The 20,842-nt window shown below is 41.7% G+C and overlaps 2 protein-coding genes across 3 annotated transcripts; one reads left to right on the top strand and one right to left on the bottom strand.

Moving 5' to 3' along the window:
* Window positions 1–588: 588 nt before the first annotated feature.
* Window positions 589–4,361, bottom strand: zgc:161969 (uncharacterized protein LOC569044 homolog). Of its 2 annotated transcripts, none has more exons than XM_034220029.1 (2): window positions 3,957–4,361; window positions 589–3,676 (listed from the first exon to the last, which is right to left on the bottom strand). In XM_034220029.1, the coding sequence occupies exons 1-2, from the start codon at window positions 4,158–4,160 to the stop codon at window positions 1,961–1,963; spliced, it is 1,920 nt and encodes a 639-aa protein (XP_034075920.1). In that variant the 5' UTR covers window positions 4,161–4,361; the 3' UTR covers window positions 589–1,960. The 2 variants fall into 2 exon arrangements, with proteins under 2 accessions (XP_034075920.1, XP_034075921.1); XM_034220030.1 differs by lacking the exon at window positions 3,957–4,361 and adding an exon at window positions 3,792–3,909.
* Window positions 4,362–7,015: 2,654 nt separating this feature from the next.
* Window positions 7,016–19,280, top strand: LOC117548646 (voltage-dependent calcium channel gamma-4 subunit-like). The gene is made up of 4 exons (XM_034220028.1): window positions 7,016–7,615; window positions 15,251–15,334; window positions 16,131–16,271; window positions 17,120–19,280. The coding sequence occupies exons 1-4, from the start codon at window positions 7,393–7,395 to the stop codon at window positions 17,644–17,646; spliced, it is 975 nt and encodes a 324-aa protein (XP_034075919.1). The 5' UTR covers window positions 7,016–7,392; the 3' UTR covers window positions 17,647–19,280.
* The last annotated feature ends 1,562 nt before the right edge of the window (window positions 19,281–20,842 follow it).

Here is a 20,842-nt window from a genome sequence, read left to right as displayed (position 1 = left end):
AGTCTAGTGAGAACAAGCCTCGAGCCATAATCAGCCATAGTCATTCCAATGAGGACGCCCGAGAGCCACATGTATGCATACAAGTGAAGTTATCAATGAGCTAAATAACAAAGGCTACATATTGCTACAGTGATATAAAAACATTTGATTAGGCTTTTTTGTTTTTACAGATTAGTCCCATATTTCACAAGGTAGCCTATGGTCTTACTAAAAGACTTTTGTAAAATGTGTTCTTGTCTTATTCCCCTATTGTGTATTGATTCAAAATGTATGATTACTACTGTAAGAGCTCAGTGTGGCGTTTCTTTTTATAAGCATACCGGGAAAGGTTGCTGGCGTCCTCTAATTGGCATTTGATTCCCGAATGAAAGCCTTTAGTATGGTGCTGTTAACATGGAAATGGTTGTCTAAAGATTTTTGCCTGATTGATATATAAAGACAGAAACGTGTGCTAACCCAGTTGGAGGGATGAACAGTGTGATGGATTCTTTGTTGTTTTTCCACGTCAGGTTTTTAGATTTTTTAAAAACCTCTCAAGACTTGGTTGTGTGCAAGAACAGTGAGACCTTAATGGAAACTTGACTTGAATATGGCGTCATACAAATATTTATTGATTTGGCCATGTTTCATAACAGTAATGCAGATATGACTGATATTCTGCAACCTTTCATATTGAGAAGCCTAGTATACATTAATGTTAAACGTGCTAGTGTACACAGACCAATACTTTTCTCAAGGTTGAAAAGAAGACAATTAAAAATTCTCGTCAAACAAAACCAGATTATTTAAAAAGTGACTTCAAGTTTGATTTAGTAGTCCAGCAGTTATTCACCCATGATTAAGCAAGGCAATTCTTTTTTTACCAGTTGACTGTATTTTACCTGTTTATCCATGTGCAAAACAACTGAGCATGTGTGTATCACATTGCATTTCTGCAGCAGCCCTTTAGCTTCATACAATCCTGCTTCCCCTATTGGCAACCTGTTGTTAAAGCTCTTTCTTCCCCTTATCAGCTGATGTGTTGTTGAATACAGTCCTTACACCCTGTCTCTCAAGTAGAACATACTTTTAGGAAGCAGTGAGGGCAGTTTAACTGTAGCCCACTGCTGGGGAGTTTTATATCTCTGCCTAAATCTCAGTGGCTTCAAAGAAAAGTCAAAGAAATACAGATAACTGGAATATATAAACATATAGGTTTCTACATGCACTGATGTTGAAAAGAAGAAAAAGAAAATCCCAAGGCGATTCATACTCTCTCAGGGCCGACATCTTCAGAAGTGTCGTGTTTTTGACAGCTCAGGTCCACACTGCCTGTGTGTGTGTTTGTATGCTCTGACATCCTCCTGCTGGTCTCCAGGCAGCTGTCTGACAAAACAAACACTCTCAATTGACAGCTGGACGCTCAGTAAGGAATACACTCGGGACTCTGCAGCAATGGGATTTCTGTAGTTTGTGTGCTCTGAGGCTTCTTTGAAACAGTATCTGCTGATGCACTTTTGGCTTAAGGCAGCCGACCCAAACGTCGCTAAAAAAAAAAGCACGACAGACAAAAAAGGGCTCTTTCCTTGTCTTTTTATATATGATATAAAACAAACAGACAGGAGATGCATTCTCATTGAGCACCTGTAGAAAAAAACAAACCTAACTGAAAGAGGAACTCACTTGGGTTAACAATAACAATAGCACAGCTAGAAAGATGCTTTTGTCACATTAGATCAGTCCTTGAATGTCATTCTCTGTGATTGTCAACAAATATATTTCACGAGGCCCTTCAGACAGGGAGATATACACTATGACTATTAAAAAAGATAAGAGTAATATTTAAAAAAACACATCTGGGCTTAATTGTCTGAAATGAGATATTACTAAGGGTTTATCAGTAATGACTTTCTTTGAGCACAAAATGGTTTTGATTTTGAATCAATTAAAAGGCTGAGCGAGAGAGTCACCGGCAATGTGTTCACTCAGTGGCCAAAGTACACACGTTACTGTTGTATCTCAGGAGCTGAATGCGTTCGAAGTAATCGTCGGTCAGAAAGTTTCTCTGTGAGGTGACCAGGTTGCCTTTCTGACTGAAGAGACGCTGGATGGGGGCCGTGGATGGCAGAGTTGTGTTGTATTTTAAGAAGAGCTGCTTCATTCTGGGGAAGTCCTGAAGGCACTCTAGGCTCTTCCCCGTTCCTTCCACATACTTGCGGATCTCCTCCATCACTCCCCGTTGCTGGATCTGAATGGCAGGCTTCACAGACCCGTAGCTGAAGAAGTCATCCTCAGTTTCAATGGTGTTTGATGAGCTTCGGCTGGTGTTTGGCTCAGTTATGGTGCCTGGATCCATCTGGGCTGCCTCTGTAGCCAGCACGGCGCACATCTCCTCTCTGTCGGAGGCAGCCATCCACAGCAAACGAAACTGAGGCGTCGTCGCTGTTGCAATCTTAGCTTCTGTGCTGGCGAACAGCTCCTGGAACCGCAAATCAATAGCCACCACGATGGCGTTGATGACCCCGCTTAAGTAGGTTGCAGAATCTTTCTGCTCATTTAGCTTGTTCTTCAGACTGAGTATGGTCGGGATGACTAGACCCAGGTAACATTTCTGCTCTGCTTGGAAAAGTTCAAGTGCAAAAGCGAGCGGGTGGAACACAGTCACGTATTCTTTCAGGAAGGCCATCTCCTCTGGCTGCATGCGTGGGACCTCCAGGCGGGCGCACAACTCTGTCAGCTCCCGCTCAGAGAGGGACACAATCTTCTGCACAGCACAGTACTCCACATTCCAGCGTATCACAGCTGGAACAACAAGCGCCATCTTTCCAATCTCCTCTGCTGAATCCATACCGACCTGGAGATGGTGGCATTTGTTCCAGACGGCGTACACCTTGGCCATTGTGCTGTAATGTAGCTGGCACATGGGCCCCTGGGACACAGCCTGCCAGAAGTCCTCAGTGACTATCAGCTCCAGGGTGTGTGAGGCACAGCGCTGTACAGTGGGCAGAAACAGGAGCATGTCCTGCTCTGGCTCACCCTCCAGGACGGTGCTCACGTTCTCATAGAAACCGATGTCATCATCACTTTCCTTGCTGTCCACTGCAAACTCCCTGAACACGCTGATGAAGGGGCTGCCATTATCAGTGACCGTGGTCTGAACTTTAGTTTCAATATTGTACGCCACGTGGATGTCATGTATGCGTCCAGCGATGGTGTCGTGCGTGATTCTGCCCTGCAGCCGTGCAAACCCCAGAGCCGCAGATTTCCTCTCCAGAGAATGTTTGTCGATCCAGTGGCAGGTCATCCCGAAGAAGCTCCTGCTGTTGGCTGTCCAGATGTCAGCCGTGGTGCACACATACTGGATGCTGCTGAGTTTCTCCATCAGCTCTTCCCGCATCCTGGAGAAACCCTGGTCCACCTTTGTGAACAAGGTCACTCTGTCCATGGACCTAAGCCCTTCAGTTAAGCCTGCAACCAGCTTCCTGAATCCAGGTTGCTCCAGCACGTAAAATGACTGGCAATCCTCCACAATGAAGTTGAATATCAGCTCATCGATTTTTGTTTGGGTCATGCATTTGGAGATTATTTCTGCTTTTAATTTTTTGAGTTGGCAGTGCCTGCTCTCCTCACCGTTATACTCTTCTTTCTTCCTCCCCCTCTTGACATCAGGCTTGGCTTCACAGCCCAAGTGTGTTCTCTGCAAGACAAAACGCCAACATGTTAGTGGTGGGAGGCGTTTAATTTTTTCTTGTGAGTTTTATGTTCTGAGTTTTCATTTAACTTCATATGCAATGAAAAAAACGAAAAAATACCATGTTTTTTCATCAAAGTTGAACACAAAGAGCCTCCAACGCCTGGAGTATGTAATGTACATGCAATGTAACGTTATTAATCACGAGGGTAGCTCTGCATTCATTGACGCTTTCAAACATTAACATAAAGGGGAACGGGAAGTCATCTGACTCTGTGTAACTTACGTCTAAATGCTTCTTTAGGTTTGATGTGGAGGTTTTCGACGTGGATAGCAGATTTACCCTCGGCAGACATAGATTACACTGCACGATGATATTTTTTCCTTGATCTGCCTTGTACGTGAAATGGTGGCGATAACGCCAAGTATGCATGGCCGATTTGATCTCGACGCTGCTTTCATTGTGATCAACCTCCAATTCGGAAATCATCTCTGCTGTTACTGACGTCTTGAAATATAATAAAAGTAGCGTAATCCGATTTAGTAATCGTGATTACACGTAAAGTAACGATTGCGGTAGAGAAATCCTCCTGAAAAGGGGCAGGCCTTTGTTCAGATGTTGCATAGAAAAGCAACAAGGAGCAGACTCTGATGTCACGCACAGGCGCATTGACAGTCCGCCATATCCATTGAGAGAATCGGCACCGTATAGCAATGCGCATGCGCGTTATACACCGGGGCACCTTTACCGTGACGTCACTGCCCATTCCTTGTGATTTTCTTTCTCAGACTCATGGTAATGCATCTCTGGTAGTACTTTTACCACCGTTTCCTTTTTTCTCCAGTGCTGCTGCGAATTTGCGCCACCATCAGGGCTGCGGAAGTTAAAACGCCACTAGATGTTATATTAATGAATTCAATATATCAAAAACAATCCTCTTATAGTTCATAGGTTATACAAATAAAGAAAGCATTGTATGACCGTCTGATCTACAAGCAGTAAATAGCCATATTAGGAAAAATGTATTAAGACTTTCATAATTACCAATATTTTTCATACACTATCAAATATAAGTTTATAAAAGGTTTAAACCTGTTGGCTTCAAAAACTGTTGGCTGGTTTTATAGACTTTTATCAAGTGAAAAGCGCTCTAAATAAAAAATGTAATGAATTATTATTATTATTATTATCTCTCCTGCATTAGACCTTCTCAAACTGATGATATTTAAATGTCTATTTACCCACTCAAAAAATGTATTTCTCTGATTTAAACTTTTCTTTGAATACAATGTGTAGATGTTTTAATTGTATCATCTGAAAATGTATTTTACTATAGGGTCTCGTATATCTAATAACAAAACAGAAACAAATATTATTTGCTTTAAAAAAATAATATTTGAACTGAAACCCTCTGAGAAGAGGACATTTATGGATCTTTAACTTAGTTGCGGAAGAAATAATAGATAACATATGTAAACAAGCACACCAGCATACGTTTTAAACTATGCCTTTAAGGGATTTTTTAAGATTAAATGAAATTAGCATTCTTGTGGTGTTCACTCATTCACCTTTTTTTAAATTATGTAACTTTTAATTTTTTATTATATTTGTTTTATTATATCCTAACTTAGTATATCCTTTTAAAATGCATGTCACATATTTAACATAATGTAACATTAAGCTGTCTGTGGCTCTTTTTCCTGCTGTAACTATGCACATTTCCCCTCAGTGGGACTAATACAGGTATTCTGATTCTGATTCACCTGACAGAATGGAATGCCCTCCTAAATTACTGCCTTTTTAGAAATACAAGAGACAGATCCACTGAGGAATAGTTGGCTAGAAGTAGAAACAGCTTCACACATACATTTTCATCACTCCTGCTCAGACTACTTAGCCATGCACTGTTTTATTTTATTATCAGGACATTCTCAGGTGGTTTGCTTTTTGAAAGCTGTTCTTCTATGTTTCACATTCTAAATTGACAAGCACAAAAAATAGCTTTTTTTCTAAAATGAACTGCATGGGGTGAATAAATCTGCCTGCTGGTTGTATTTCTGCTGAAACCAGACTGGCAGAACTATTCAGAGATGTTTTCTATCAATCCAGAGGCAGCTTGCCAGTCTAAGCCATCAAATAATGTGTTTCCCGGGCTAGTTTGAAACCTTCCATCTGGCTCAGAGATGAAGCATGTCTATAATCTGGTTTTCACATGGGCATAATTGGCCATTTTTGCATGTTTAATAAACCATTTTGTGAGCTGCATGATCAAAGTAAGAATCAGGGGAAGGAAATGTTTGTGTAAGTATGGCTGAGCACTGGAAAATGTGTAAGTTATTCATTATTTTCCCTCAGAATGTTACATTGATTTTGTTCAGTAATGAGACACACGTTGCTAGTCAAGCCTTTTTTGGCTGTGCAACAAGTATCTACCTCAGAATCAGAATAACTTTTATTTCCAAGGTTTACACACAAGGAATTTGTTTTGGTAAAAGTGGTGTATACGAGACACAGAAGGAACGCAACCACAAATAAAAACAAATAGTATATACAAGCTAAGACTATTGCAACAAATGAAAAATAAAGAAAATATTTACACGAAATATAGTTATGTGGGAAACTGAGTGCAGTAAAATGTAATCAAATATGACAATACTATATATTCAAAGTTGAGTGTTATGCTGATTTAAAAAAAGAGGTAGCATGGAGCAGAAATGTGCAGGATTTAAAATATTAAAAAGAACAAGATATTGTTTGCATGGTGTGATGTGCATTAATGTATTTAATTAAACTATCCCTCAATCCCTCAACCCCTCAATCCGGCCATCCATCCATCTTCTATCCCTAGATTTACTTTGGATATGCTCTCCTGTAAAGATCTTGGGAAATCCTTAGTACCTCTGTGATTTACAGTGTCATGCATGCACACAAGCATCTAATTGCTTTTCTAATGCTCTGTTCCATGGGGATTGTTGTTTGGCGTTAGTGCACCACAGAGAAGCACCCTTGTGTCAAAGTCTGTCATTATTTCAATCCCCAACCCCCATCATCCTTGTGACAGCTGACTCAGAATTAGGTAATACTCAGCTTCTGAATTCAGTGGAGAGTATCCACATGTCTCAGCTGAGAGACTTGTACATATTTATTCCCCAAAGATTCCACATGTTTTAAATTCATTAGTGATCCAATTGTACATTTTAATGTCTCAGATGTTTTCTTTCTTTGTTCAACAGCACCTTCATTGGTTAGATTTGGCAAGGGTGGGGTCTCACTTTGGAGCCATTGACGTATCCTCTTTGGCAATGGCTTTTAACAGAGGCGTAGTCAGTGTAGGAACAGAGAAAAGTGTTTTTTTGGGCGAAGATAAAGGGGATAAACGGAATACTGAAGTGGTGAAGAGGTTTGAAGGGTTCTGAATTTGTACACGATGTTGCAGTCGTGTTTCCAGGCGCGCTTAAAACCTGTGTTGAGCCTCCGGAGTGGGCACAGCTGGTGTCATCTCACTTTTACCGCTGCAAGTATGTTTTGAGCATCAAGTGAGCGTTTCAGATAATATCCCTGCTCCTTTTCCCTTTCTTTGTCTGGGCTATAGTTTCTTTTTAAGCAGAGGAGCAGAGAGGGACGCACCTAAACCTAAAAGTATGACCAAAGCTTCCGCGCCCTGACGCGCTCCTCTGAGCGCACGTTGGACCGGTGAGCGTATGGACTAGTATGAAGCGCTATGGCTTGGTGTGACCGCGGGGTTCAAACGCTGCTGGCCAGCTTCGGGGCTTTCGCTGCCTTCAGCCTGATGACCATCGCAATCGGCACGGACTACTGGCTCTATTCGCGGGCGTACATCTGCAACAGCACCAATGCCTCATCAGACGAGAGTCAGTCGCAGCCCAGAACCAAAAAGGGCGATCTCACCCACTCCGGGCTGTGGAGAATCTGCTGTATTGAAGGTAAGCCTGTTTCAGGGCTACTCTCATTGAGGTTCATATAGGCGTTAACATGCGGAGGGCTCTACGTGGTGGTTTGCTTGGTTCCCTGTTCTTTTATCACAACAAATAAGGAGGAATGTTTGGTTCCTCAGTGCGCACAAAAGGACGAACTCTCTTTACGCACGCCAACATGTCTTAATTGGAAGATGTAGAGAAACAAATCAAAGATCATACAGGTGGAACAACTTTCAGAGGATATAGATCACAGACACATGATGATTTAAACACAGATAAAGTAGCTGATTAACAAGAAAACAGCGGCTGGTGTCCCGCAAAGCGCTCATCTCAGGCTGCCTGCCAACTGTTACATCGCATTGTTGTAACATATGCCCACACAATAAACAAGGCTGTGTTAAAGTCTGTAACAGTATGCGATGCCAAGCCGGCGCGCCTGCGAGCCCATTCACATTCAAGCCGGAAATGTGTGCGCTGTTATTACTTTCATTCATGTCTTCATTGTATCCAATGCTGTTGCTTGGCAACATCCCTGAAATTGCTATGGAAACATGCCCGGTGATATCAAAATAGATGACTCTGGGTTCACGTCATGTCCAAGCAAATTAGAAAGAAAAACTAATTATTTTTGAGTGGTCCAATTTCATGTTGTTGAATCCTTTTACGCGTTTGATATTGGGAAAGGAGGTGAGCTGACGGTGACGTTTTACTTCAGAGGCAGACAGGCGCTCATTCATAGAGCTCCTTCCGGAAAACCCATTGACTTCTCGCTTCAGATATCAAAGAGTGATTTGATGTGACTGTATTTTGTCATATCTCGACGGAGATATTAATAGAAAAATATGTAGTGGTTTAATTAAAGCAAACAAAGTAAACTCACAGCTTTTCAGAATGTGTCTGAGACAGTTTGGAAGTACAACCAAAATAAGATGTAAGTAAATAATTTAACAATACAGTTGCAAACATGGTGTTCCTTGTGTGTGCATGCTACTAATGTAATTTAATTTGAAACTCTATACAAATACATCATGTCATGTTTAGAAAACGGCCAGACATTCAATTCAGCTATTACAAGATACAGAGACATGTTTATACAGGAGGAGGTGTCCAGATGCAGCTGATATGAGATAGCATTATTGTCATATCTGGAACATTACATCAGTTACTAAACAGAAAGACATTTGATCATTTTCTTTTGACTGTCTAATTGATTGATGACAAAACATTTATGCATTACAATAAGTTATTATGTTTTCTTTCTTTGCCCAAAAAAACAGCGGAATTGATATATAATACTTATACATAATATACATAATACTATGAGACAAACATACTGCGCAGAAACTAGATACTTCTATAAAATAAAACTTGCTTATATTTGATGTCAGATCAGGAGCCTCTCAATAGGTGGATTGGATTGAGCTCATTATATTTTCAAGACATAATGTCATCAGGGCCCAGGGAGCTGTCATCAATGATTAAACTGTTGCAGGAAGATGGACGCTTCAGAGACGTGAAGCAATTTCCTGATGTGTTATAACTCTTTACAGTTACTAAGAGTCTAAAGAGTGCACCTTTCTGTGATGTGGACAGACTCACAGCGTGCAAAACATCCTCTGAGACCTCAAGAAATGAAAAATAAATGAGAAATACCAGCCAACAAATATGTCTTACCTAATTTCCCATCAGCTTTGAAGTAAATATTGAAGGTGGATTAATAACTGTGGAGACTAAATTACTGTTGATGAGGTTGGGGCTCTGAGACTTTGAGTGCATAATTTGCACAAACGAAGGCTGGCCCATAATATGATTGTCTCTAATAGTTTCACCTCTGTGCCTCTGCTTGAAAACTACAAGAAGCTGCTGGACGCTGGCTCTGTTGTCATGGAGACACCTAATTATAGAGGAGAAGAGGAAGGAAGACTTACCCCCCCTCGACACACACACATACACACACACACACACAGACACCCCCACATAATGACAAACACAGCTACTGGGGGGAAACATCTCAACATTTGACTGAACAGCTTTCAGCGACAACAAACTGCTGTAACACAATGCAATGTGTTAGTGCTTCCAGTCGCCCTGCTCTACAGGAGTCACCTCTTCTCCAGCAAGCCAGCGTGAGGCTCCTTTACAGTGGGGTCAGCAAAACCCCCACTTATGCAATTTACAACAGCTGTTTTGCTCTCCCCCCTGCACTTCTTGTTGTTCCTTATGAATGTTGTAAGGTCAGGGAGGCACTGAATGCTCCTAATTGCATCAGAATCAGTAAACCATCAGAGGCTGTTACTTATGTGTGACTCAAGTACATAAAACCGACTTTGAGAAGGAGAAATAATCCAATTAGCAGGTATACTTTTACATTAAACATCCCAGCTCGCAGTGGTTTAGTGTGAGTGTCGAGGCATGGGGGGCATTGGGAGTGTTTGAGAGAAAGGTTTTGTTTTGGAGGGGTTTGGGGGGGGGTCACTTTTTCATTCCCACCATGCCCACCATAAAGTGTGACAACTGAGAAGCAATGCGGGGTCACTCATTGGCCATCAGGCCCCCACTTTCACCTCAGCGACTCCCCCTCTCTTCTCTCTCTTCTAATCTCTTTACAGGTTCAACTCCTCCATTCTCATAATTATTTTATGGGTTTCATTCTACTTTTTTAATGAACCCTGTCACCCTGTTCTTACCTATGGTTCTTACCCACGAACTTGCCTCCTTTAATTTAGTATGCATTCATTTATTTTATTTTCTTCTTTTAAACAAAGTATATTTCTATCACCTATGCAAGCCATATTTGCCGAGAACCTTCACAGAAAAGTTTTGGAAAATAGCTTATTGATATTCTTGTTAAAGGGGACCTATCATGCAAAATGCACTTTTTGATGTCTTTTATACATAAATATGTGTCCGCGGTGTGTCAGGGAACTCACGCAGCGTCAGAAAATAAAACCCTCTCTTAACAGGTGCTGATGAACAGATAACCTGAGGACAGAGCCAGGCGTTCAATCTGAGTTTAATCTAACACTCTAAAAGAAAGCGAATGTGTGCTTCCCAAAGGTCTTTTTTTACTGATCCACGCTCAGACATAACAACTTAAGCATTCTACTGAGAATTCATTATATATGTACATTTGAATAAGTAAGTGACAAGGCAAACCGTTTTGACAACAGACTACATACACTACACCCAAGCAGATCTGCGTTTGAAGAAATCCCTGCATGGTGAGAATTTAATTAACTAACTGTCAGTCATGTCAACACCAAATAGCTTATTTTGTCATTTATTTTTCTTTCATCCTCACTTGGGCTTCGAAAAAAATGGGAGGGGTTTGTTTGATTTCACAGTGGCTTTATACTTGGTATTGGCATTCCCTGCCTCCAAAGTAATAAATGCATGTGAAGTCTCCGTGAGCTGTGCTTGCATGTCTGCATTTGATATGAAGCCCCAGACAGCGACAGTGCTCTACCTGTTTACAGCTTCATAACCACCTGCTGTAAACTCAATAAAGCATCAAAGAGAAAAACAAAGCAGAATGTGGTTACATCGTTGCTACTCCTTTTGCTGTAGATCTGTCATAAGTAGTCTTACAGAAAGTGTATCACCCACTGGAGGATACCCAGTTATAGTGAACTGCAATATGAAAGTCACTTCTGATTGGCTTATTCGTTAATCTATTTGCAGAGCCATTAAGGTGTGAAGGCTAAGAAGTGGGGGCATGTGTCTCGTGGAGCTTGTTGTCATGATATACTGCACTCACACCGGAGTCTGCTGTTGGTCTCGATGAGACAATGCTATTGGTGTATTCCACCGAGGCTGCTCCCTTATTGGCTCTGCAGTCCTAATTCAAAGTAATGAGGATATGCATCATCCTGTTGCCAGTGGCACTACAGCTGCTACCAACCCACAGTATATGTGTGTGTATGTGTGTGTCTGTCTGTGTGTGTGTCTATGTGTGTACACGTGTTTTAGCTGGCAGTCATACTGTTAAGTGACAAAGGGGTTTACCAGGGAAGTGCCTTCTCCTACTTGGTAATGTTCAAAATAGAATGAAGACGTCAAAAAGTATCCTCGGAGATAGTTTATGTAAATGAGCTTAGGCTACCAGCGGTTGCCATGGCGAAGAGGATGTGATGATCAGCATGTAGCTTTGCAACTCAAGACCAAGAAACCCATTATTTCCCATTAATGTTGTGAGTGTCAGATTCATTCTAAATATTTCACAACCCAAAAAAAAGAAAAACACACACAAGGCAGGCTCCTTTTCCACTTTCACAGATTATACATTGCACAACTGTCCTCTGACCCCTATTGCACAACATTTTAAAACACATTTAGCCCTATATTGATCTATCTACCTTTCATGATTTCCCTGCTCTCCTCCTCTGACTGAGTCCTACTTTATTGGCCTTCTATATTTTCCTTCATCCCCATCATTCCCTTGCCCCCTGTGCTTTCGTTGTTTAATTTCCTTCTTCCCTCGTTGAATCTCCGCGCCCTCCCTCCTCCTTCCCTCCCAGCTAGTCAGTATTCAGACTGCAAGGTCACACACACACACACACACACACACACACACACACACACACACACACACACACACACACACACACACACACACACACACACACACACACACACACACACACACACACACACACACACACACACACACACACACACACACACACACACACACACACACACACACACACACACACACACACACACACACACACACACACACACCACACACACAACACACACACACACACACACACACACACACACACACACACACACACACACACACACACACACACACACACACACACACACACACACGGCTGAAGTAGCTGGGGTCTGGAGTCAGAGCAGTAAAAGGGAATATCAAAGTAATAGAAGTGTTCTGTGTTCATGGTGAACTGTATGTGCATGTCTAAAATATGCTCGTTTTGCTGCAGCTGATTTAGTGTTTACACAGACATTAGCAGGACAGCAAAGGTGCCAGTATTGTTGTTATCTTCACAGTTCTTGATCCAACCACAGGAGCCAGATGTGTTTTTTTCACACGTCTCAAAGTCTCACACCGTTGCTTAAAATAATCCACAGCAATTTTGTACATCAGTGATTAGACACAGAAACTCTTGCTCTATTTCCACTGACTGATTTGAAGCTAATTCATTTGATGTCCCTTATAAGGCAATAGACCTAGTTAATGGAAGCAAGCGTGCCCTTAAAAGCTGTGTCACAGACGATGATGGCTGTTGACCCTTTGACACCTGGGAAATGGAGTTGACAGGTGTCTGTCTGTCTCGGACACAATTAGTTACGGAAAAGGTTGACATGTATTTCATGGTTGGTCATCAGCTCTAATGTCTGCTGCCTGTTAGCCCATTAGAGAGGAAAATAGGACTTTGTATTTCTTCTGACATGGGACAAGAAATGCATTGCTTACAGAAAAAGGCAAAGCTAAGGATTGACTCTTTCCTAAACTCCTCACAACTGCCACCAAGAAGTGATTATTTAGCATTTAAAGAAATGTATTGGTGTGACCTTTGTCCCCCACAAAATTAAGTTCACATACTCCCTTATTGCATTCTTAATCCGACCAATATTACGTTTGCACATGGTAAATGTTTTAAAATGAAAAAAACAAAACAATAATCACACAGGACACAAACAGCAGTCTCCTCTTCCACAAATTACGATAAGCAACGTATTTGTAAAACATACCAAAATTAATGTAATCAGAAAAGAGACAATATCTTTTGACAATGCAGTATCGTTTTTTAGAAACTTACATTTTAGGAGAATAGGCTGAACTTATAGGTCCTTGTGACAAAGGTTTTATTTTAATGAGGTACCTGTACTGTCCTCAAGGAGAGGCCATTTTAAACTCAGCTAACATTAGCTTAATTAGAAGGCTAGGTACAGCCATAATGTGAAGCCTGATTTTGCCCACCTAAATGTGAAACCAAAGTCTTATTTCAAGAGGAAAATGCCACCATGGTAAAATGCATTATGTGCTGTGGAAACCCAATGCTTGACAGACGTAGCAACAGTAACTAAGGCTGGTGTGTCAGTGTCACCTGTTTATCTCAGGGATGCAGACAAACGCAAAGATACGCACATGATGCTCACAAAAAAACGAACATATGCAAATGAAAAATATGCAAATGTAATCACAGCCCAGCCCCTCTTTGATGCTGTGGTTGTCGCTTGCAGAAATAACTAAAGTGGTTATTCACAGCCCAAATGATGAGAGTCAAAGAGCTCCCAGCATTACCTCCAATACACAGCGTGCATCCATTAACCCCACCCCCAACCCTTTTTTCTCTGGGCAAAGTGTTGTTTATTACCCTGCACAATTACGGATACAGTTCCCCCCCCCCCCCCCCCCCCCCCCCGCTCTCTTAGTATCCCACCCGCCACTCCATTTCCCTTTCTAACCCACCTCTGCATTAAAAGCTTCCTGCACACGGTCCTTTGTTGTTTGAATTGGCTTCCTGTCCCCACCACACTCACCCATTTACCTGAGCTGGATTTGGACACGCTCCACTAGCCATGAAGTCCCTCAGGGCAACGCATTTCTTATCTCACAGTCTAGCGTCTGCACTGATCCCAGACACACACAAACATAAGCCCTCCTCTCATTTGCTTTCTTTCTGAAATATGAGTGCATTGAGCTGTGATCTTTAGTAAAGCATTTTTAAAAAGTTTAGGCCGAAGGTCAAGTCTCATTGATGGTTGCAATGTAAAACCATTCAGAGTAATGGGTTAAAGCTATATGAATGGATCCAGTGTATGCCATCCAACAAAAGCTATGAAGGAGTCTATACAGTAAATAACTGAAATGACATCCTGGTGCTCCTGTATTATTTCTCAAGATACAGCTCTTTAGAGGTCCTTCGAGAAATTACTTCCTACTCCTTTTTGTCTTATCAGACGACAACATCACATGAGCATTTTACTCCATTGGACACAGTTTTACAAAAACAGGTTGCTGGAATAGTGAGACACTATGGCTCTGACTCCAGCACCCGAACACCCTTTATAAGCAGAACCTACTGGAGTTTGATGGATTTGCATCAAAATGTACCCTTTAACTTTTTTTTATTTCTTTTTTTATCCTAAATGTTGATTAGAGGGACCCTATTATGCTCATTTCTATATTTTCAGAATCAGAATACCTTTATTCGTCCCACAGAGGGGACATTTACATTTGTTACAGCAGAAAAGTGCCAAAGACAGCTTAATGTTTAACAAATAAGTATGAATAAAAAAGAAAAAAAATATTAAAGATAAAACAATAATAAAAAAGAAAGAATTACACAATTTAAAAAATAAACAATCTGTAACAGTTCTGAAGCAGCCATGTTGCAGTTATTCACGGCATATATATATATATATATATATATATATATATATAGCACATATTGCACATGGTTGGTATTCAACAACTCTTCTACGGTGACATTAAAGTATGTCCAAAAAGGTTTGCCTGTGCTGCACCTATTTTCTCCCTCTGTCTGAGACCAGAGCCCAGTCTGCTCTGATTGGTTAGCTGGTCTGCTCTGTTATGATGCTGTCATATCAACTTGTGGACTATAATTAATATGGAACATGTTTCTCTTTGTCCTGCAGGCATCAATCAAGGCAGCTGTTTCAGAATCAACCATTTTCCGGATGACAACGACTACGACACAGACAGCTCTGAATACCTGCTGCGTGAGTGCTCCCTTCTCCTCGTTGTCTGGCCCTCATCTTTCTTTATTTGTAAGGACATGCAGGAAGTCCACTGACCTTCATCCTCTTATTTTCTATCTCTGCGAGCAGCCTCCAAACAGACAATAAGCTTGATTGTGAAAGCACTTTGAGGGGTCTTAAAGACTAGAGAAGCGCTGTATGTCCTCCTTATAAACATTTAAAAAATAATTTAAAGGTCCCCTATTATACTGTGTTTCCTATTATACTGTTTTTCCTCAACATATTATGGGTCTCAGATATATACAAAACATGTCTCTGAAGTGTTTGGCTCCAAACACCAAACAGATCATTGTAGCATCCCATAATCCCCTCTGTTTCAGCCCTGTCTGTTACTTTAGATGAAAATAAGGAGCCCCTCCCCACGCCCCTCTGAGAGATATTTGGTTAAAAAGAACACCATGGTGTTCTAGGAGGAGATTCAGGTGATAAGGTGTGTGTGTGTGTGTGTGTGTGTGTGTGTGTGTGTGTGTGTGTGTGTGTGTGTGTGTGTGTGTGTGTGTGTGTGTGTGTGTGTGTGGGGGGGGGGGGTTACCTCATAAAGTGGCCAATATATGATCAGCTCATTTTCAGTTTTTATATAAATGGATCAGGTCAAAAGTGAGTGAATCTTTTTTCCTGATACTTTCAGAATGTCTTTACACAGAGGGGACACATGTTTATGTATAAGACATGAAAAAGTGGATTTTGCATAATAGGTGACCTTTTATCACTTATCCATTATGAACCATGTCGTGTCCTTTCTCCTCTGCCTCTGTAGGTATAGTTCGTGCCTCCAGTGTGTTCCCCATCATCAGCACCTTCCTGCTGATGTTCGGCGGGCTGTGTGTCGGGGCGGGTCGAGTTTACAACAAGACAAACAACGTCTTCCTCAGTGCAGGAATTCTCTTTGTAGCTGCAGGTGAGTGGCAGGATTACACTTGTCAGCCATGATCCCAGAGAGCAGCAAAGGCTGGGTTTTTATAATGGGCTAAGGCAGCTTGATGTGGCCCCTCTGATAACCTATCTTCATCAAGGGTGCAATCATATAGAACTGTATTCCCTCTGGAAGAAGGTCAGGGTCATGGACCCGACACACAAGTGATGAGGACACATGTTATTAGGGGTTACTGTAATGAGAGTCACTCAGTAATCACTGACTTACACAGTGGGAGTTCCTGGGATCCATTATTAATAGAGTCATGGCTCATATACAGTAGCTTTTTGTCATCGATGTGTGTCTTTATGGTTGTTAGGCCTCTATCCAATGGTTCTGTTTTCCCCTGATGTTGGTGTATCCGTCTTTCTGGTAAGGTTGTGTATCTATGTGTTAATTTCTATTTGATTTGCACTTTTTTGTAGTTATTTTTTGTCTGTGATTTGTCCCTTTTTGTCGTTTTGCAAGACTTTGTAGTCGTTATGCATCTCTGTGGTTTTGTGTCTCCTTGATGTGGTCATGTTGTGTCTCTATGTAGTTGTTTTGTGTAGCAGTTTATAATTGTTTGGGTCTTTTTATACTATTTGCCTGGTATCATTTAGTACATTTTCCTGACTTTTTATTTCATATCTCTTTGTACTTTTTTGTGTCCTTGTAGACTTTTTGTATCTCTGTGGTCATTATATATTTCTTTGTGAATTCTCTCTTCCTGTTTAGAACGTGTCTTTGAATATTATGAAGGTTAAGGCTGACAGGTCCTTTATAGGCCTTTCAATATCCATCCAACCTTCCCTTTCCCTGATTCTCTTTCTTGTCTGTTTCTTTTTTATCAGGTCTGAGCAACATAATAGGCATAATTGTCTACATCTCCAGCAATGCGGGAGACCCCAGTGATAAACGCGACGATGACAAGAAGTACACTTACTCTTACGGCTGGTCGTTCTACTTTGGCGCCTTGTCCTTCATCGTTGCCGAAACTGTGGCAGTCCTCGCCATCAACATCTACATTGAGAGGAACAAGGAAGTTCGCTGGAGGGCGCGGCGCGAGTTCATCCGTTCGCTCTCTTCCTCTTCCCCGTACTCAAGGATACCCAGCTTCCGTTATCGCCGGCGGACATCACACGCCAGCTCTCATTCGACGGAGGCCTCGAGGGAGAACTCTCCTGGGGCCGGTCTGAAGGGGAGGCCATCTTCCAGTGGGCCCCTGGACGAGCTGTCCATGTACGCGCTGGCGAGGGACAGTGTGACGGACAACACGTACAGCCCAGAACACGGGTCTGGTGCTGACTTCCTCCAGGTCCATAACTGTTTTACCACTGATTTAAAGGACGGGGTGAATCACAGGACCACACCGGTGTGAGGGACATGCTGCTGCTGAGTTGGAGGGTCAACTAGAAGTGGATGAACAGGAACTGATGAAAATGCAGTGGGTCTGTTGAAGCCTGAGTGCTTGTGATAGCCTGCCATCTTAGAGGCACAGTTATACAAAAAAGAGAAGAGATTACAGTCAGACAGATGGGAAATTAGCAAATTAACAGAACATGAGAACAATTTATCTGCTTAAAGGGAATCATCAAAGCAGAATAGAGTTACAGAGTGGATGCTGTAGCTGGATTGAAATTGACGCTATCTGTCAACTGAAATGCTTTAATGAGAAGCGTGAGGATGAAAACCTTTGATTGTGTAATAGTTACTAAACATTGAGGTTGTGATGTGTTGATGTGAGCCGATCAGCAGTATGCTACCAAGGTGCTAAAAGGAAATGTACTCTTCAACTTGAAAGTATTCCATTTGTGTGTGCAGTTAAAATGTGGACCCCTATTTGTATTGTGTCCTCATAACCAGTTTGGTTTTGTCTTGTACTCTAATTTGATGAAAGAGACAACAGAAACTCTAGCAATGTCATGTATAAGAATGACTGGCCTTTTAAACAAACATAAATTATCATAATTGTTTTGCTTTTTTTCAAGAGTGTGTGGTTGGGGGGCCAGTGTTTTCACAGATGATTGACTTGCTGAGTTGTAATGTACTAAATGTTCAGTATTTTTAACAGATTGTACACGCTGACCATCCAGTCTATATGAAAGGTTTTGTCTCACTTGCCGTCCTAGCCTCATATTTATTATTCTTTGACATTTTCCAGTCAAACGAAATGCCTGTGGAGCACCTCTATTCAATCGCTTGTTTTTATCCACTTCCACATCAGTCAGCTATTCTTCCATCAGCCCCCCGATGGACGTGACATTGTGAATGCGCCTGTCACAAGAGAAGAGCAGCTGATAAAAAAGAGGGTTACCAGAACTGTGAAAACGGCACACAGGTCAGGACTTCCTTTGGCTCTGAATGAAAACACCCATAGTGCTGAATGGATTGGATTCAGACCGAGAATCTTTATCACAACGCCTGTGGGTCCATCTGCCCCCCTCCCCCCGCCATGTTGAGTAGAGGACTCAGACAGAAGCAGAGGGAGCTGTCTGCATCTGTGTCCCTGAAGGATGTGTGTGTGTGTGTGTGTGTGTTGTCACCTTGAACATCCATCACTGCTCTTTCTTTTAGTTCTCTCAGGAAATATTGTGTTGTCGTGGCAGGGATGAACACTTTTGAGGTCATCTCCCTTCTTGGTGGCACGGCTGGGAAACGAACCGATGAAAAAGATAAACCTGGTGAAAATGATTTGGAAAAAAAATGCCATTACAGTTTTTTTTTGTAAATGCTGTGAGTGTTTGCTTGAGCTTGCTCCAAGAACCAGCTGGGGAGTTCTTTTTTCATTCTTAGGCTAACCAGTTGGTTCTGGTTTGGCAAGCGAGCTCACTCAACCACAACATCGTATTTGATTGTATTTGGTGTAGTTTGATATCCCATTAGAGGTACCACTACCAGGCTAAACTTATGTAAAACAAAGCCATCATCAGTATGATCCATTGTAGAGTGTAGATCTTACACTTTTATATCAGTTTGGGTATAAAATCCAAATGTGTTTGTTTGTAATGTAAAGCTGCAAAGTTGTATATAAAAGTACAATAAAAAAAAACATTGAATGTGCAACAGAGGTTTCAATCATTATTGTATTCAATGTCTCTGTCACTTAACACAAAGTATAGCTGAGGTTGAAAGCAATTTCATAGCAATCCATCCAATAAATAAGTAAATACATATTTCAGCCAGCAAGTGGTGGATCAACCAACCAGACATTGCTACAGAGGCATGCTGCTTAAATGGCTCAAATCCCCCAAAATCGGTCATGTAATGTTATTTACCAACCCTCCTGCTATGTATACAAGAATACAGGTAGAGAGTAGAGATGTGTTGGGAATTTCTAAAACTGTATGCCAAATGATTACAGCCATAAGCTTGATTTCAGCTGAAGACCTTTGATTGTAGACCCTCCTTCATATCTCTGAGTCCTGAATGTCTTTTCAGACTGAATCACCGTCATCTGAGAATGAGTTATTAGCTCCTTCAGCCTCAGAGTCGCCGCATTGTTTAGCAATGAAGACCGCATAACGCTGAAGGCAGCACCCTTTGATAAAAAAAAATTCATAGGTTGTCTCTGACGCTCAAAGAGGTTCCACCTGAAAATATGAAGCCAACAATCAGCCAGCTGATTCAATCCGTGAGCAGACTGCACCTTTGGTTTATACACATTGAATAAAAGAGAGCCCAAAAGACAGAGAAAAAGGACTATTCAGCCCAGGCTCAATCCTTTTAACTTCTCAAGGCTGTTGCTATGTTCATATTAAAAGCCCTGCGTCATGTACCTGTTTATATCAAGGACCACCAGTTTCTCTAGGTAGGTAAGAGTGCCTTATATAACAAAACATGACATTGCCTTGCTTGATATGTGTAATTATGCTGTTGAAATATTAATTAGGTAAAAGAGGACATGTATGTGTTACGGTGTGCAGGAATCAGGACCCAAATGCAGATATAACTCCTTTATTTCAAGGCTACAAATATACAATAAACAGAGACAGAACGGAACACTCACCGATGAACTGGTCATTACACAAGACAACCCGACAAAGAGAGACAGAAAACCCAGAACTTAAATACACCCAGGACTAATCAAACAAACACGAGACAGGTGAGGAGGGAGGAGAAAACACAGAGGCACCAGGTGAACACAATCGGGTAATCAGGGAGGGAAACAGACAAAAAGCAACAGGCAGGAAATGGGGGTGAACACTTTACAAAATAACACAGGAAACCAAAGATAGAAAAAGACAAGACAAAACAACAACACAGACAGATCCTAACAGTACCCCCCCCCTCAAGGGACGGATCCCAGACGTCCCAAAACAAAACAAAAAATCCAAAACCTCAAGCAGGGTGGATGGAGGGGGTCCGGAGGAGGGACGCATCACTAAGCCACCAGGGTGGGTGGAGGGGGTCAGGAGGACGGGACTGAACTGACCGCCCAGGGGTCCCCCTGGGCGGTCCCCCCCTTTTCATGTACTGAAAAGCTTGCCGTGTGATTTCAGAGACGATCAGAGATGCTGTCATCTGTTTCCGTGTTTCTCATTAATTCTTGGTTGACATGAGGTGATCCCTCTTGT

Source organism: Gymnodraco acuticeps, unplaced genomic scaffold (assembly GCF_902827175.1).
Source record: "Gymnodraco acuticeps unplaced genomic scaffold, fGymAcu1.1, whole genome shotgun sequence".
NCBI classification, from domain to species: Eukaryota; Metazoa; Chordata; class Actinopteri; order Perciformes; family Bathydraconidae; genus Gymnodraco; species Gymnodraco acuticeps.
This window is presented reverse-complemented; position numbering and strand designations above follow the sequence as displayed.

Coding starts and splice junctions, on each gene's coding strand:
- zgc:161969 (XM_034220029.1), bottom strand. CDS start 4,160: ATGATTTCCGAATTGGAGGTTGATCACAATGAAAGCAGCGTCGAGATC. Junction 3,677..3,956: donor ACCTAAAGAAGCATTTAGAC/GTAAGTTACACA, acceptor TTTGTCTTGCAG/AGAACACACTTGGGCTGTGA.
- LOC117548646 (XM_034220028.1), top strand. CDS start 7,393: ATGGCTTGGTGTGACCGCGGGGTTCAAACGCTGCTGGCCAGCTTCGGG. Junction 7,616..15,250: donor GAGAATCTGCTGTATTGAAG/GTAAGCCTGTTT, acceptor TTTGTCCTGCAG/GCATCAATCAAGGCAGCTGT. Junction 15,335..16,130: donor CAGCTCTGAATACCTGCTGC/GTGAGTGCTCCC, acceptor CTGCCTCTGTAG/GTATAGTTCGTGCCTCCAGT.